This window comes from Magallana gigas, chromosome 4, assembly GCF_963853765.1.
Source record: "Magallana gigas chromosome 4, xbMagGiga1.1, whole genome shotgun sequence".
Classification (NCBI taxonomy): Eukaryota; Metazoa; Mollusca; class Bivalvia; order Ostreida; family Ostreidae; genus Magallana; species Magallana gigas.
The window spans coordinates 11,512,053-11,530,259 of NC_088856.1; the positions used below are offsets into that span (position 1 = coordinate 11,512,053).

The 18,207-nt window shown below is 34.7% G+C and overlaps 1 protein-coding gene across 2 annotated transcripts; it reads right to left on the reverse strand.

Moving 5' to 3' along the window:
* Window positions 1-34: 34 nt before the first annotated feature.
* LOC105337626 (mannan-binding lectin serine protease 1) lies at window positions 35-17,534 on the reverse strand. Of its 2 annotated transcripts, XM_034450179.2 has the most exons (16): window positions 17,378-17,534; window positions 16,864-17,038; window positions 16,122-16,300; window positions 14,863-14,969; window positions 10,924-11,026; window positions 10,332-10,502; window positions 9,125-9,340; window positions 8,809-8,958; window positions 5,679-5,736; window positions 4,283-4,421; window positions 3,314-3,423; window positions 2,936-3,117; window positions 2,681-2,811; window positions 2,321-2,471; window positions 1,425-1,546; window positions 35-1,184 (listed from the first exon to the last, which is right to left on the reverse strand). In XM_034450179.2, the coding sequence occupies exons 1-16, from the start codon at window positions 17,445-17,447 to the stop codon at window positions 492-494; spliced, it is 2,757 nt and encodes a 918-aa protein (XP_034306070.2). In that variant the 5' UTR covers window positions 17,448-17,534; the 3' UTR covers window positions 35-491. The 2 variants fall into 2 exon arrangements, with proteins under 2 accessions (XP_034306070.2, XP_034306071.2); XM_034450180.2 differs by lacking the exons at window positions 14,863-14,969; window positions 16,122-16,300; window positions 16,864-17,038; window positions 17,378-17,534 and adding an exon at window positions 11,160-11,207.
* Window positions 17,535-18,207: the final 673 nt, after the last annotated feature.

Below are 18,207 nucleotides of genomic sequence, written 5' to 3' on the forward strand. Positions count from 1 at the left end.
AACACTCTTGGGAGATAGACTAACTGCATTGTCATTATTGTTCCAATATATTTAATTTAATGTTGACAACAGAAAAAAAAGAATATGAACATGGGCTATATCCAATACAGCTTGTTCTGCAAGTACAAATTCAACATCATGGCTGGATAAGGTATTAAAATATATACTATTTGAAAACGTGCTTAGCTAGACCCACTGCTTGCAAACATTGTTCCTAGCTCTGCTTCTGATTGAGAGGATTTCTTTTGCTTTACAATGTCATAATGCTTTTTGTGTTAGTTGGAATGGAACTTCTGCTGGTGTTTTATTGTTTAAATTGGCTGATTTATTTTTCTTTGATAAAAAAAAATCCGCAAAATGTGTCGTTAAATTTGTCATCTGAATAAGAAACTACATAATACAAGAATCATTTTAAGACTCGAAATTGTCCAAAAACATTCATTTAATCAAGTATCTAAATATTGGATTTGATATAACGTTTTCAGTTTCGACTAATTCACATTTTCTTGAATCCAGTTGTAAAACTTTCCGACGTTTGTATAATAACCATATTGGCCTGGTCTGTCGCACCCTACACCCCACGAAACCACGCCCACCAAAACCCAGGGGTGACTGTCCGACAGTTGGACACTCAGTGACCCCCCGCTATCTCCGTAACAGGCGTCGCCAAAAAGCGCGCGCTCATAACCCGCACAAAACATGGTGTCCGTGAAGTTTCCAGTCCCAATGTTTGCGCCTGTGCAGATCTCGCGGGAAATGATAGGAACGTATACGTCATGGATAAGATCGGGAGTGTCCTCGATGTTTTCGTACCTCTGACCACACCCAATCACGCGCCCCACCCTCCTTCCCCCACGCCGAGACAGAAACAAATCGTCAATAATACTGGTAGGTTTCAGGCACAGCGGCTGAATTTTTTCGGTGAAATTAACAGTTTCGTCCATTTCTATAAGCGCTACGTCGTTGTCATAACTGGACCTTTCAGCAAACTTCGGGTGGATGATGTACCGCTTGATTTTCCTTTTGACTCCGTCCTTTCCCTTACACTGATTCGTGCCCAGAATGACGTCAATGTTGGACTTGACAAATGGGCGCTTGAATTCGCTTGGATAATGGGCGAAACAATGGGCGGCCGTAACAACCCAGGTATTTGAGATCAGGGTTCCTCCACAAAACGTCTTTTCCTGCAGAAAAGATCTTTATTTACCAATTTATATATTTCTAACCATCAAATGAATTAAAACCGAACAATATTTTATACATGTACATGTTCATTGACAACCAAAATTGAATTGAAATTATACGTCTTTCCCAATCCAATACCACTTAAAATTCCTTGTTTTGACTCCACGATATTGTTGAAACAATATTTGACTTTTTGTAAATGGCAATAAAACGTTTTCTGAGATTTGTTAGAGAAAGACCTTTTCGTTTTCCCTGAGAATGACATGCCAGGCTGTCGTTTCCATGGTTACTGCTCTTCCGCCACTTATCCTGCTGCTTAGTTGTGGTACCATACCAGATAACGCTGGTACACCACATTTATCTACAAATAATCCACATTCTAACTTTTTTTCTCGACAAAACAACAAGGTATATATTATTCGAAACTATAAAGTAAAATTTAAAAAAAAATAAATAAATCTAGACAAGTGTAGTAAATAAACTACTGCGTAACATGATTAATTACTGTGTTTTCCCGAGCAATACAGTATCGAGTTTGGCATCCTCACTATAGTCTGTCCAAGGACTTTTGGTTACTGCTTCCCTCACTTTTTGACAAATTTTAACGAAAATATACATACCTTTCAAAGAAGTACAATTGAAATCGATTTAAGGGAAAATCAAGGATTTCTTTATTGACACCTCATTTATCTTTACCCAGAGAAATTAACAAGAACGAAAACAAACTTCTTACGGAGATTTATAATGGGAAATGGTTACATCTTTTCTCTATTCGGAAATACTCGGGACACCTTCTATAATTTTTCAACGTAATTATCCGGGTTCTTGTCTGCTGTAATGCAAAATAGACTTTCTATTTTTGGTTGTGTATTGAAACCTGAAGCGGTAGAGGGGGCGTTTCAAAACAGATAATCTGGACTTTTTCATTCTAACGGACAAACGCAGTTTGGACACAAAGGTATTTGTGATTATCGAAATATTAAGCAACGGTGGAAGCAGAAACTTGGGGCAGAGTATCACTATGTTTGCCTGACCCGTTAAATGCTCACAGCTCTTTGCTATAACTGTCTATGAGGAATGAAAAGATCATTATTTCGATAAAATTGGCCATCGGAAATGCAAGATTGCTTTGTACCTTCTTGATCCATTTTCGTTTCCTCGACAATGGTTAACATTGCAGACCGCTGGGCCGAACAACCACCTTCTCCCTCCGCTAGACAGGAATAGTTTCCTACGTCATTGTGTTTAACCGAATCTATTTTAAGGTAAAATCCACTTGCCAGGATCTGTATGGTTAAAGATCTGTTTGTCTGTTATCTTTATTTTTAAAAAACTTGCCTATTTCATGACAATATATCATTCTCAAATGTAGACTAAAACGAGTTTGTGAAAATGAAACAGTTACACATAAGTACATTGAAAACGACATTAGTTTTTAAAAGTTGAGCAGCTATATTTAAAAATATTTTTTTATTTAGTTTTTAGCAAGACCTACCGTATGTTGCGTAGAAAGAAGTTGCTTGCCATCTTTGAACCACGTAATTTTCTTAGCATCAGGAACAAAGCAAGAGAGTAGAACAGTACTTCCGGATTCTACAGCCGTGTCTTCCGGCGGGGTCTCCACGACTATTTTATCAGAAGAGAAAACAAAAGAAGCATTATATATTTACGTGTATGAATGTTTAAATGGACACATATTCTTAACAGCCAAAGATGATTTCAATCTGTAGTACATGCACTTAAGTATTACCTAGAAAGCATTTCTCTTTAAGGCTAAGGCGAAATTCGGTTTCTGCAAAGTCTGTAGCCGTGCTAGCGATACACTTGTATGTTCCTTGAAGTTCCTCATTAAAGTCCCGGATGTCGAGGATTCCTCCTGGTAACACCGTTATATGTGCAGAATCGGACTGTAGGAGCATGCCCTTGAATAACCTGATGGTAAACATTTTAATTATCTGGTTATATGTTAATCTTTGCAAACACCATTGTCTTTATTTTAGAATATAGTGGGCAGATGGTCCACAATTTATTTTCGAGAAAAAAAATGCATGTACGTTGTACGCATTCGGCAAGTCTTCTAAATACACGTATGTATTCCCCAAATAGTAACGTTATTTTTGGTACATACCAGATATACTGAGCACTTGGGTCGTTAGAATTACATTCTATAATTTCTCGTTCTCCACGGAACACTGCAAGATCTGAGGGAGACTTCAGCATGATCATTCTTGTGGAATTCTAAAAAAAAAAAAATTAACATTTTTAACTTCCTCTTGAAAACCGTAGAGCCAATTGTTACCATTTTTTAAGTGAAACATCTCTTGTGAAATGCACGACTTTACCACTCTCGAGCAGCACAGGTGTATGCAAAAAAAGCCAAATTTATCAAATCTTCTTCTCTACTACCATACATGTGAGGAAAAAAATAAATGCATGGTTATGATGTTCTTATGAAGCCCTCGACCAAAATTGTGAAATTCATGGCCCCTGGGTCAGGGGTTCAGGCTTTAGAGTGGGGTCAATATGGCCATATCGTGAAAATGTATTAAATTTTGAGAAAGTATTTTTCTATACTTCCATATATACTTGTTCAAACCAAATGCATGGTTATGTTTTCTACATAAATTATAAAAATTCTTGACCCCTGGGATGGGATTAAGGCGATAGGGCGGGGCCAATATAGCCATATAATGAAAAAGTATTTAATCTTAGAAAATTTTCTTCTTCACTCCCTTTCTAGCAGAGTCTTGCACCTTTTCAATATTAGGTCATGTACTCTATTCTGATCTTTTTTTTAAGGATTTCGCTAAAATTATAGGGTCCAAAGTCCCTTTTGGAAGATTTCAGGCAGGGAGTCGGTCATCATTACAATATTATAATGTTTAAACTCCAGAATGAAACTTAATTTAAAGCATATTAAAATGACACGTTTGTGCATGACCTATGGTACTCAGGTGACCGTTAAGGCCTATAGGCGTTTGTTAAAATTCTTTTTAAGCATAAATGTTTTACGCGATTTGACCACAACAGCAACTGCTTTAACGTATTTTATGGAACAAAACTTTTCAACGTTGGTGATAGGCAAGCTTTATCTGACCTTTTCGCTGTTGCCTTTGATTCTACAGAACGCCCCTGTGTAGCCATGGTGACAGAAACACTTGAATTCCCCATGGTGATTTTGGACACAGTCGCCATGGTTACAGATATCCACCGGGCACTTTAGTCCAGCCACACAGCTGATAAAAAAACAAGTACATTGCAGGTTTTCACTGAGTATAATATAATTAATGTATATACATAAACAAAAGTATATGTTATATATATAAATCACAAAAAGATAAATGACACGGTGACTGATTGAAAGACCTATAGCTAAATACTTAAAGAGGTTTGTTCCTCTGCTTTCGGGTAGCCATTTTGGGTCACCTCTATTCTGGAAATTATGCATCATATATTGATTCTACTCATAAATTCATATTTTATAATGCCAATTACACTATATTAAATAAAATAGTATGGAAAAATTACATATTTACAGAGTTTAGCAGTGGACTATATTTTTTAGCGGAAGGTTTTTAAGAAGAAAATGAACAGTTTTCATAACTCAGTTGTTTTAAAGTACCGTCACTTAAGCTTCCTTATTTTTGGTACAAAAAAATTTCCAGATAGTTTTGTATTAGGATATCTTCATTGTGTTACGAAAAACATATTTTGCAATGTTTCAGTATTTATATCGACACATATTAGCAAATTTAAGTTATATTTCATAAAAGTCAAGGAAAAATGAATCCCAATTTTTGCCTAAAATTAGCTTATTTATAGACCCATACTTTTGGTTATATTTTCTGAATTTATAAGAATTTTCTGACAAGTCTATCATAATTAGAGAAAAGGTTTGAGACTTTTAAATAATTGCATAACATGTTAAATCGTTAAAAAGTGTTTTAACAGTGCAAGAAGGTCAATATACCAGTATCAATTGGTGGAAGAAATTGTAACATTTTTCTTTACGATAATTTTAATTTTATTGATTTTAGATAGTATTATTTTTATTCGATGACATGATTCATTCCGATAAAAAAAATATAGAGAGAAAGCGATTTATGTGCAATCTGCACTTTCAGTACAGATAGGTCATATTAAATACACCGTAGCGCCGAATGAAGCATATAGACCCCAACATGTGTGTAGATTTTTTAAAAATACTTTAGAAAAAAAAACTTTAAGACTTTTGATCGATCGCAGGTTCAAACATCCTTAAGCATCAATTTGTAACATTTTATTATTCTTTTTTAACGTGATGCTGCTGGAATAAATTGCATTTTTTCTGCATTATAAATGCATTCATAAACGTTAAGTCTTGATAAACATATTTTATTTGTATATGTTATACGGGTTTTTAACCCGTTTCTCTTGTTTATTCATGTTCATATTTGTTACGTATTTTCATTTTTTTTTTCAAGAATAAGATTATTGTAAAGCGGAATACTCACGTGAGAGATCCGCCCTGGTTCACACAAACAGTCCCCGGCAGGCAGGACGGATAACAAGCTACAGAACAGACAAACAGACAAACAGTTTAACTTTATTATCATCATCCCAATCTCATCCAAGTAATAAATCGACTGAAACAAAGGCAAAACTTCAACTCTAACATGATTTAAAATGGCTATGCTTATTTCCTCATTCAAATTCGAGGAATAAAAATACTTGTAAGTTAAATATTAGACATCTTCGCTAGCCATGGGTTTTCGGTCCACTTTGCTCCCCATAAAGTGGAGTTTATGGGGAGCGAAGTGGACCGAAAACCCTTGGCTAGCGAAGATGAATATTAGATTGTCACAATTTTTTAACAAGTAGAACCAAATATGAACCATATTTTACAGTCGGAGATGGTAATTGGGAACTCCTTACATGATATAGGTCGTGGAGCCAAAGGGTAAAGTTGGTCTTGGCCTAGTCAAAACCTAGTGTTGAAATTAACGGTAATATAGTCATATAATATTCATATTTAAAATCTACTTCATAAATTGATATGCAGATTATCTTTATTTTGTTCAGAGTAACTTGGTTTTATATATACATTCATTTCGATAATCCATGCCTTAATCTATTTTTTGTTCAGAATTAATTCGCAAATATTGACACGTGCATTTTTTGCTGTCTGAACTTATCTTTATCTAAGGGGAAAAATGAAAAGACATTTGGATGATAATTCATTCAAAGAAATTGTCTGTTACGATCATTGTCAAGTAGCTTATAAATTGAAAATAGTAGGGGGAGAGGGGGATTGCAACCCCTCCTCCTCCGGTTAAACCTACGCACAGCCTCTGATTACGATTGCGTTCTTGTATTTTGCATATTATACATTCTAGGGAATTCACAGTCAGTTTTACTAGTAAATCTTCCGTTAAACTGCTGTCATCGCCAGTGCCGTGGGATTTCTCCCCGATGAGCTGAGTTTGCCCCTCGGACCCTTTACTTGGTGATTTATTGGTATAAAACATTCATTTATTGAAAGATGCCATAACATATTCATGCCCAACACCATAATGATATTGAAATTAATGAGCGGAGGTTTTCCCAAATATTGACGAAGCATTATCAAATGATAGTGTAATTGTTAACATCGTTGGAATAAATCATATGTTATCATGGTCCTTCATTTAATAAAGCGTTGTGCGACGTTTCAAATATTAACCATATGAAATATTAAACATAGGAACCAGCATCAAATATTTTTTGACAGGTTTTATCATCCTCAAAAGAAGTGAAAAAGATGGTGAAATCAAAGTACTGAAGTACTGACGGGAGTTGATTTTATCGATTATCATAAATTTTAGAATCAACGATACGTTATTTTGCATGGCAAGTAGTTTCTTATATGTATTTGAATTACAACATTTTTATAATATGAATACTCGGACTTTTCCGAAAAGAATTTCGAGAAAACCCCCATATATGAATGATCATGTCGTGTAATATTAAAGATGCTATTAATTCCATCAAGGTACGTATCAGTAATCGAAATATTTCTGAAAAATTGTATTGATCCAAGCAATATTGAACTTTAGTTTCGTTCAACCAGATGATCGGCTGTCTCCGTTAATTTCCGACAAGCAAGATTCTCTGCTTGTCGGAAACCACCGATCGTCTGGTTGAACGAGATATAGTAAATACACCCCACTACAAAAAATATCTAAATTGTTCCTACCATTTAAAATCTGACTATTTTAAAGGTATTTATAAATAAGTTTCCTTGAAAACAGTGCTTCAGAGTTTATTATATAGCGAATTTATCGATTATTTCCGAGAACTAAGTTAAGTCTTGTCAGCGGTGATGATTTGTGCTTAGGTCCAAACACTGTTTCACTTTCGGTTTGCCAGAGTAACTGCATAGGAGAGTTGAATAAAATCAACTCTCAAAAAGTAAAGAACATTACAACGTGGAGAATTGAATGGAACAGATAAAGGGAAGCTATGGCCCACTTTGCTGCAACAGTTGGTGTTTGAACAGAATAGGGATGTCGGTAGCCATCCAATTGCTTGTTGGTATAAGGTTCAGAAGGATTTTTATAGAAAAAAAATTAATCAAGGAATAAGGAATAATTCTTTTGATTATACGGCCGATACGGTTAGGGTGATCAAATCCATGATAGATACATCGTTTGCGTCACTGATGAAATCTATTGGACTATACGTTACAAATCTGATACGTAGTGATAACACATATTTAATGCTGTTGTTTCTCGATTGACTATAGCTGAGTTAGTAGTCAAATGTATATCGGAAAAGCATAGAGCATGTTGTCCAAAACATTGTTAACTTATATATATTCCACATAATTAATGACTGGCGAGGAAATGGGCGCAGACTACAGTCCTTTCAGTTGAGGATTGTCGCAAATATGATTCGAACCTTTGGAGGCATTGGACCCCATATTATACATGGTGTAATTTCTTTACAAACCAACATGAATTTAACTTTTTTATATATTTTTTTTAATTTTGTCGCTATCTAGACATCTAAAAACACAGCTTAGTATGATAAAGCGCCAGTTAAAAATTAAACCCGATCAGATTTTTTTTAAATTTTATCATAATAAGAATTTAAGAATACGTTTTTTGTTAAATATCGCAAAATTTGAAGTTTTTGCAACAATGATAATATTTTGAGTGTGGCGTATTTTAATCTACATGTGTCCCATACCACTTAAAGAACAAGAAACGGTACATCTAGTTACATAGAACTGCAGCCATAATGCCGAACCTCGGGTTAGTCTTCTGAAGTCATTGGGATGCCCAAACTAAACAAGGGTGTACGTTATCAAAATAACATAAAAACATTAATCAAGAAGTTTTTATATTCCCTCTCCAATTGTCATCGCTTTATTCAAATCTTGAAAAACAAATAACATGTAAATGTAAATAAATTACTATATTTATATCGAAATATCCTCCCCGGTTTTTGTTTTTTTTTTTTGGGGGGGGGGGTTATTTCGTATTTATTAGTGCGTTAATGAGAAAAAGTATCTATCATACAACTGTGTCTGAGCGAAGACAAGACGGACTGAAACCGTATGCAAGTGTTGAAGGACGATTAATATATGATTAATGTGTCTACCTTTTTTAGGGATGAGTTGGAAAGTTGCCTGGTAGCCTCTCCAGTGAATCATGGAGTCGGAACGGAACTCCAGTCGAATACTCTCAGAGGCGGATTCGAACACACGACTCTCCTCAGGCAGTCCGCATACCCTCCCTATCTGTGTAGACTCTACAAAATCAAAGCGCCTTGTAATAGTGCCATGTTGTATAAGTTTTGAATTTATACTGCGACCCGGTATATTCAAAATGTACAACATGACAATAGAACGCATCCTATTAATTCATCAACATGCACGTAATTTACTATTTTGTTTTATTTAAACTAAATGTCATACCCAGATGTTCTGTTGCAAAAACCGTCAGCGAATCAAAGGAACAGTTTTCATACGATTCCATTTCTATGAACGTGACGTTAACTTGAATCACGTGATTGGTTTTCGGAGCCCGGATGATAGTTCTACAGAACGCGTTGTTTGGGTAATCCTCCGGGTAACCTGGGCTGGATATAGTCCCATTAGTCACGTTCTCTATAGTGGTATTACAACCAGTGTCTGCAAAGAAAAGATTTTCCTTGCATCAAGAGAAATGAAATGGCGCATTTCAATAAGCTAGTGTTATATTCAGTTTGATAAAACTCGGTGGAACGAGTTGGGTGGTAAATATTCAAAATATTCAGTATATATTAATTGTGTTTATATAGACGTTTTAATCTAATTTCTATTCGGACCAAACATCATTGAAAAGGGAGAGAAGAAAATTTGATATCATATGTTATAATACATGTATTTAATTCAAATCAGTCCAATTACTTTACAAATGAATTGTGGGTCCTCAGTGGGAAATAAGATGGTAATACATTTATGTATATTTATATTCGGTGTGTATTTCTCCTTATTTTTGCTTTTGAAATCTGGGATTTTCAATAAAAAATGCAAAATCTAATCACGGACTATGAGCACAGAAAAACGTTACCATGCGTTTTGAATTGATTTATTACTGTAAAAAATGAAACATTCAAACTTATACATAACCAATTTGATGTGTACTCATGAAGAAACAGTTAAATCATATTGATTCGATTATAAAGTAGAGTTTTCTCGACAAAGTGTCTGGCACTATATTTTTAGCCGCGGAAGAGAACTGATTAAATAACATGTTTTATGGCTGTTCCATCTATTATTCATATACCTGTCAAAGAGCGTATATAAAGGCGACGATACACAAATACACAAATTAATATTTCATACCAATAAACATCAATATAAATAAAAGTATAAGCATAGTATGCTTATTTTCTATATTGTCGGTATAGCACACCGATTACTAGCGCTAAAGTGCGGTATGATAATTTGTCTGCAAGGCCTTGTGTGCTATATGACCGACGATACCCAAAACTAAGCATTCAATGCTCAAAAACAAACAATATGCACAATATACAATCAATAATGTAGGTTCTTGCTGAAAAACTATTGTATATAATTACATGGTAACAATTAATTCATGTGTGATGTTCAATGGAACATTTGTTTTTGGTTATATTACCATGCCCTCTTGGCCGATTTGAGCTGTTAGCGTTTCGGGATCTTGCGTATATCTTGAAGCCCCGCCCCTCTTGGAAATAATCAGAGGTAAAAACTAACAGTAGAGAATTTGACTGGCTGCTTATGGTCAGGTTTCTCTGTTTTCCACAAAGCGTTGTGAGGAGTTTGTCATCTGGAAAATAAGCATAATGCAAAACAACTTTTTGGTTATGTTCAAATCATTTTGAATATATACCGGTATGTCAACAGAAATAAAATGGTTTTGGGTCAAGAACAATCTACTTTCTGTAAACGTGGAAATGTTTGCAAAAGTGTGATTTTATTTTAACGAAATTCATTCTGTCTCAAAATTGCTTGAATTTTTATAAATCAAATATTTGTCATCTAGACAACGACCTTCAATATAACTTTCGGAAAGTGGTTCTGGCACGAATTCTACACTGTAAAAGTATTCAGATTTCCTTATAAACCTTTTTTTAGAAATATCCTAGTATATCATATATTTACAATTTTGACACTAAATTAAGTATCACAACGGAATTAAAGTGTTGAATAATCCTATCTTCATGCATATACATGTATAGTAAACGTACGTGACGTAATTCCTTCAAAGATGTCAATACGGTCAAACAAACAGGTGCCGTCTGTGACGTCAAGAAAAGAAACCCATAAATCGGTGTGGGAGCCAACCGGAAACTGGAAATTGAAAAAAAAAATTTGGTGTACACCACTGCTTTTTTTTTTTCTTCAATTCTGGTCGATAATGAATGTGTGGCAACATATCATATTCGTAGATTAAGTAAACAATTTATTTTTAAGTGAAGTTTACCTGATTGAGTTGTATCGAGTTGCACAATAACATCCGTATGTGACGGATATGTTTTTGTGACAATGAGGATGTTATTGGAAGTATGTTTTCTTTTTTTACCGGTTATTAAAACACTGCAATTCAAGTAGTAACCAGAATATGTAGACAAAAAAATGTACATCTGAATAAATATTTACTGTTTCAGTTTTATTGTCCATAAATTACAATGCATTGACCATATCGATAAATATATTTCTAACATTTGTAAAATAACAAAAGGTATTTAAATAAACTTTATAAAAAAAAATCATGTTTTGAAATATATTGAAGTCATGTAAATATATAATGTGCATATATATCTTCCGTAGTGGGGATTTTTACCAGGTATACAGTGCCAAATATACACTATACATGTACTTAAAGTTTGAAACTAGCTATTCAAACATTCTACTATTGCTTAGATTTGTTTACTATACCCAGCATTTTATACATTCAAAAGTGTTATCTCTCCGGCTAAAGGCAGTCTTGGTTATTTAAAGTTCAGACTCAGTTTCAAGTATAGGATGTGATTAGATAGAAACAATTAAGTGTCAATTGGTTTTTAAAGTTGATGTCTCATTTCGATCTATGTTTAAATCGAAATATCGCCCTGTTCCGGTGATAATGCAAAGCAGACTAAATTTATCGGTCATTTGAGTACTAAGATTATTTCCAAAAAAAAAACCCCGAAAAAATCCAAAACAAGCCTATATACGCAGAATTTAGTGAAAATCGAACGCCGTGAGACCGTCAAATCTGTTTTGGAGTCGCAGTACCTAATGAAGGAATCAATACAGAAATGTTGTTAATAAAACCAAGAAAACCAAACGGGGGTCTGACCAAGTCCACCAAAAAACTTTGATGACTTCTCACTACCACAAAAGATAACCAAACGGGGGTCTGACCAAGTCCACCAAAAAGTCTGATGACGCCTCAATACCACAAAAAAATCTCAAATGGAATTTCATCATCAAAGACCTGTGACGTTTAACTAATTCAGTAATTCAATAACTAATTAGTTCAAACGTTAATGATTAAGATACTTCGAGATGTGATCCCGAGAGCCTACAGTTTACTTTGTCTACGTTAATAACAGCCGTACGTGATTTTGAAAACTATTTCTTCGGTTTACGTCCTAACGTTGTCCATTCTTTTCTTTTTTTTCTTTTCTTATTTTTTTTTTGGGGGGGGGGGGCATAAAACAACTTTTTGAGATAGATGATTTACGGATAACCTACTTATGATGGTATTTTCATCAATAAGAATCTTTTTAATACAATGCGTTTATATCTTAATTCTGTATTTAGTATTTATACCTATATGTGACTGACGTCAGCGTAGACTGTTAACGCTTTATCACTCAGCTTATCCCCCTGCAAATCCTTCAAATATTAAAGCTCAAGTTGCTCAAAACAGGGCAATTGGTTATCTCTGATTCTCAATAAATCAAAATATAGTGGGTTTATTCGCGGTTGGAATCAAATATCCTGTCACCATTTCCCGCCATCTTATCAGACTTATTGGAGTAATCCTTAAAGCAGCGTCAATAGGAACTGTATGCCTTTAATATCTTTCCTACCTCAGCCGTCGCCCTGTATTGTAAATCAAACATGTAACTGAACCTTGTCATTACAGTAACCTCCGTAATTAAACCATATATCGCTGTTCTACGTTTGTTGTTTTGCAGGTGTGTGAGTAATGGCTCTTTTACAGAAAGATATTCTACACACAAGGGGTCAAGGAAAATCTTGTTAGACCAGCCACTTTTAAGAAACATAGATTTTCTTTCTTTCTAAACAAGAAACATACTTTAGCCTTGCTTTTAATAACTGTCTAACGTTTTGGTTGAAAAACACGATATACAGCGAAAAGCCCCTGAAGATAACCTAGTTTGACAAAAGTCAATTTTTTGGTTTAATAAGTATTTTTTCTACGTATTTAGAAAGGGAACGAAATACCAAGGGGGAAATAAAGTTTCATTGATAAGACATTGGCTAAAATGGATCGAAAAATATCGCTTCCTGCCATTTATTATTCATTCAAAAACCCACTAAGGTAATGATGAAATTGTTAATTTGCGTCCTATTTTATGCGATTATTTTTCTGTATGATCTATATATTTCAACATGCAAGTCACATCAAATGACAACAACGAACTGACGACTTTTTTTTTCCTGCTCACCCTTTCCCTCAATATCGTTACCTTTTTAATCTTTAAAACGATATTTAAGAACGTTTACTTACTTTTAATGTTAATATTACATTTATAAGAGAGAGAGAAAAAGTATTTGAATTCGATTCTTTAAACATTCTACATTTTATGAAGGGGTCGAGGCAAAGTCACAATTTTCTCTAACTCTTTATTGCATACGATGACCTATATATCAAATTAAAAGTAAAGCAAATATACATATGTTGGTTGCTATGGTAACATAAATTAAAGATGAAAAATGAGAAATCGCGGATACTTAAGAAATGATATAGAGAGTTTAGTCTGCAGATACTTATAAGCTATTAAAGATAAAATTATCAACAACAAAGAACTGGTTAGCCAATATATAGAGAATAGTGCATGTACTTTGGTGACCATCAAATATTTTTAAAATGAGGTGTTTTTTCTCAAATCTTTTAAGCCTTAATAGATTACTACAAAACATTTTATGTCCTTTCTAATGTTTCAGAAATAAGACATTAGATGTGAAAATTGACACCCGTTGGAACTGTAACGACGTAGAAAGTAGAGAGACGTAGAAAAGTGGGGAAAATTGAAAACTTCTTGCTAATGTCAAAACGACGATACTTTTGCTCTTTTTTTTACACATTGTAGTACCCTTCTTGTTGCTTTCAATAAAATGGACTAAATGTTTTATATTCAACAAATTGATTCATTTGTTATTTCGCTTAATAAAACGGCTGTTACTTTTGAAAGTCCGTAAAAGTCTCTCTGAAATCGTTATTTTTGAAAACTTCATCGCCAAGGTCTCTTTTTACCGAAATTCAATTTCAATTTATATTGCATGGAAGTCTAGAACATTTTTATAACAAATTAATCAGAGAGAAAATCAGAGTGTTGTGTAATTCTTTCAGTAGAGTTTCAAAATGTTTAATTCCTCTCCATTTATCCGAAGACGTGGGTTATGTATCTTACAGTGCTGACTTCCACCTTCATACCCTCATATTAACTCAGTTTTTTTTTTACGAAGGAGTGGAAGATCACGAAGTCATCATAGCCATAATAGTCAATTTATTCACAAACATGTGTCGCTACAGTATAAGTTCTGAATACACTTTACATACTAGTAATTATGCCATACAAATACAAAATTGCTGCTCTGAAAATGTAAAAAAAAAAAAAAAATAGAAGGATACATATATTTTTATGGTTAGAAGAACTTTTTGTGATTTCACAGATAGTTAGAACGAGAGTAGTTGACCCCCTCACCCCCCCCCCCAAAAAAAAAATACTTATAGTAGTATGTCATTAACAGATACACATCACAAATCAGCGGAATTTACTCTTGAGCAACAATGCACATTTAATATAATAACCAATTGATTTCGTTTTAACCGTAAAATTCTACAAGGGTAAGTTAAGAACCTTCATCGTACCCCACACAACTTAACTTTATCCGAGATTTCGCTTTCAGTTCTAGACAAGCTGTATTGTACATTTTAAAGAACCGACCTGAACCCTGTAGAGACAGACTTGATTTGGTGGGTAGCGGCTGGGGTGACCCGGGGACGTAATGACCTCATCACGCGTGATCACCTTGTCACAACTAACAGCGCCATCTGTAATCAAACAAAGTGGAATCTTCTGTCATGGAGGAGGATCGTTATCATCATCATCATCATCATCATCATCATCATCATCATCATCATCATCATCATCGTCATTTTTATTTCATTGCCATAAATAAAGATTACGTTGAATCAGAATGAAAATTAATACCACTGATGATACAATGTTAATTTAATAAATTTGATTTTTCCAGGGGTCCGTATTACCCCCCACCCCCCACCCCAATCCCCAGATCCGCGCATGATATACATGCCAAAGAAAAAGTACTGGCACACGACTAGTGCCAACTTACCTTTATAACTAAAGAGGTCTAAATAAACTTGCCTACAACCTTGTGCTTGCTAATCATATTTCATACGATAATAAAAACATTGTACTTCACACAGCCAAAAATAACTACAAAAAGCTTCAACGTAATCAGACTAGTTGCAAAAATAAAGTAATCGACTTAAAATTAATTAAACTAGGTACAAAAATAAAGTCGTCAATGACTAAAAGTTAATGAAATTCTTCAACTTCAATAAAGTAGGCTGACTTTAGGCCGTGAGTGAGTATAGATTCCCAATCCATGCCATCCTTCAACTATGGTTAAGAAATAAATCCTCCGTAAAATTTAAAAAGACAGCAATAAACCGAGCACCATTTACATGTGAGGTTTCTCTGACTGACAGGGATTAGATATTAGTCCCCGAGTTAATGCTGAAGAAGCCATCATCGGGACCGATAGGGGAAGACCTAAGACTGTTGTATTTTGGAGTCGCTGTAGCAGCTTTAATCATGCATTAGAGGGAAAACAGGCCCATTGAGACTGTGTGAACACAGCTTCGAGGAAGGCGTTGACCTACCTAAACGCTGAACTTTAAAAAAAAAAATGTTTTAAGGATTATAAAGTTAAGTAGTTCTTGGCTGTTTGAAAATACGTACATATTGAGTTCTTTTGATTTAAAAAATAAGATATGTCGAAATTTTTTTATCATGATCGATGCCTTTGAATTCTAGATGTACATGTATACTATACAATAATCCCACTTGCTATCGCTAAAATTAACTATTCGCCAAAAAAAAAATGATTTACACTATACGTTTATCTTCAAAGAACAAAAAATGGTTACAGTATATTGCCTTTCATGCTTGTTTGTTACCTTTCGGAACAGTTTTAAATGTTAGTCGAAACCCATTGTCCTGAAAAAACCCGTCGGACACAAAATACAGATAGACTTTGTTGGATTCCGACAAAAACCTGAGAGGTTTGTATCCGCAGAATTTGCCGACAGAGGCGCTGCTGTTCTCCCAGCCGTCTCGTATCTCCAGGTAGTCCCAGCTGTAAATAGGACCAATCGAATTAATTCGAGTTAAGATGTATCCTTATTACAAAACTCTGAGATAAACTTATGTTCATCGCCCCAAAATACCCACTACTCCAGATCCCTTTACCCTATACAGGATGTGGAATGTTTGACTATAGAAGATGGTCACGGCACCAAATTTGCAGGAAGGGGTAAAAGTGGGACACAACGGATGATCATGATGATAGAGGGGTTTAAACCTATCTGGTTTTATAGACATGTATATATATTCTTCTCTCTTCCTTTTATATTCTATGTCATGACCAGCCACTAGCTAGGATTATCGGACCATGGTTTGCAGTCGTCAAAGGCAAACAATATTAACTTATAAGGGATGGAAGACACATGCAAAAGTTTGAGGGAGGCGCCCAACAAATTACAAGGTAAAAGATCTTACTATTTTGCACTTTGTTTTATTCCTTTGTGCTTTAAAACATATTTTTAAGAAGGCTATCTGTTTAACCGCGTTCGTATATCTCGTATATGGGCTCTTGTGTAGTAGTTTCCTTGGTAAGTACTTTTGAACAGTCTGACTCACGTGCATCCGGGGGACTCCTCCACTGCCCACTCCGTGGAGACCAGCGCCACCCTTTGTTCGGGCCCCGCCTGGATTTCCCAGCGACAGTTTAAGTTCGGTGAGTAATTAGATCCGTGCGTGGGCACCCTAATGTCCTCAGAGCTCTCCGCCTCGAAAATACCCCCACAAAACTCCCCTGTAATAGTGTTATTTCAATACGTATATATAGAAATTCTTTTTTCTCAAAAACACCATGCAACATCTAGATTAAAAAGAGTCTGCATGTAATGTGATTATAACAGTCCAAAGAGAATATAAGGCTCCAATTACAGCCACCAAGCCGGAAGATAATTCTTTGAATCATTCTATTATCATCTATAAACGGTGATTAATTCTATAACAATTTAGGCGTGTATATATTCATACAATGTCAACATTCTCGAACAATTCCTTCTTGGCCTTATCCTATATATACAACAGATGGCGTACTGAGGCCAATCATAACCTAGATGCTAGATACTAAAGTACATCTTACCTGGAACTGTCGCAGACATCCCTATCCTTAGGGTAGCCATCAGCCATAGTGGCCAAATATTGGGGAACATACTGGTGGACCCAACGTTATAAAACAGTAACAAGTCTCTGAATGTGTAACTTTAGCGGAAATGAACACAAGTGCCCTCTGACTGAACTATTCGTGAAATCTCTCTCTCTCTCTCTCTCTCTCTCTCTCTCTCTCTCTCTCTCTCTCTCTCTCTCACACACACAAATGAACATTTTTCATAACTCAGTTGTTTTAGAGTACCGTCACTGAAGCCTCCTTATTTTCAGCTCAAACAAAATTCCAGATAGTTTGTGCATTGGGATATCTTCATTTTGTTACGAAAAACATAATTTTACAATTTTTCAATATTTCTATCGACATATATTGGCAAATTTAACTTATAATTCATAAAAGTGAAGGAAAAAATGAATTCCAATTTTAGCCTAAAATCAGCTTATTTCATGCCATATCTCAAATTTTACATAATAGACCCATACTTTTTGTTTTATTTTCTGAAATTTTAAGCTTTTTCTGACAAGTTTATTAGGTGAAGAAATTGTAACATTTTTTTGGTGATAATTTTAATTTTATTTATTTTAAATAGTATAAATTAAAAAAATTTGTATTTGATGCCATGGTTATATATGTAGAGCGGGGGAAAGCGATTTGTGTGCAATCTGCACTTTCAGTGCAGAGAGGTCATTATAAATACACCGTAGCGCCAAATGAAGCATATAGACCCCAAAGTTTTGTTTTGAATTTTGATTAAGCTATGTTTGTAGATTTTTAAAAAATACTTTAGAAAAAAACTTTAAGACTTA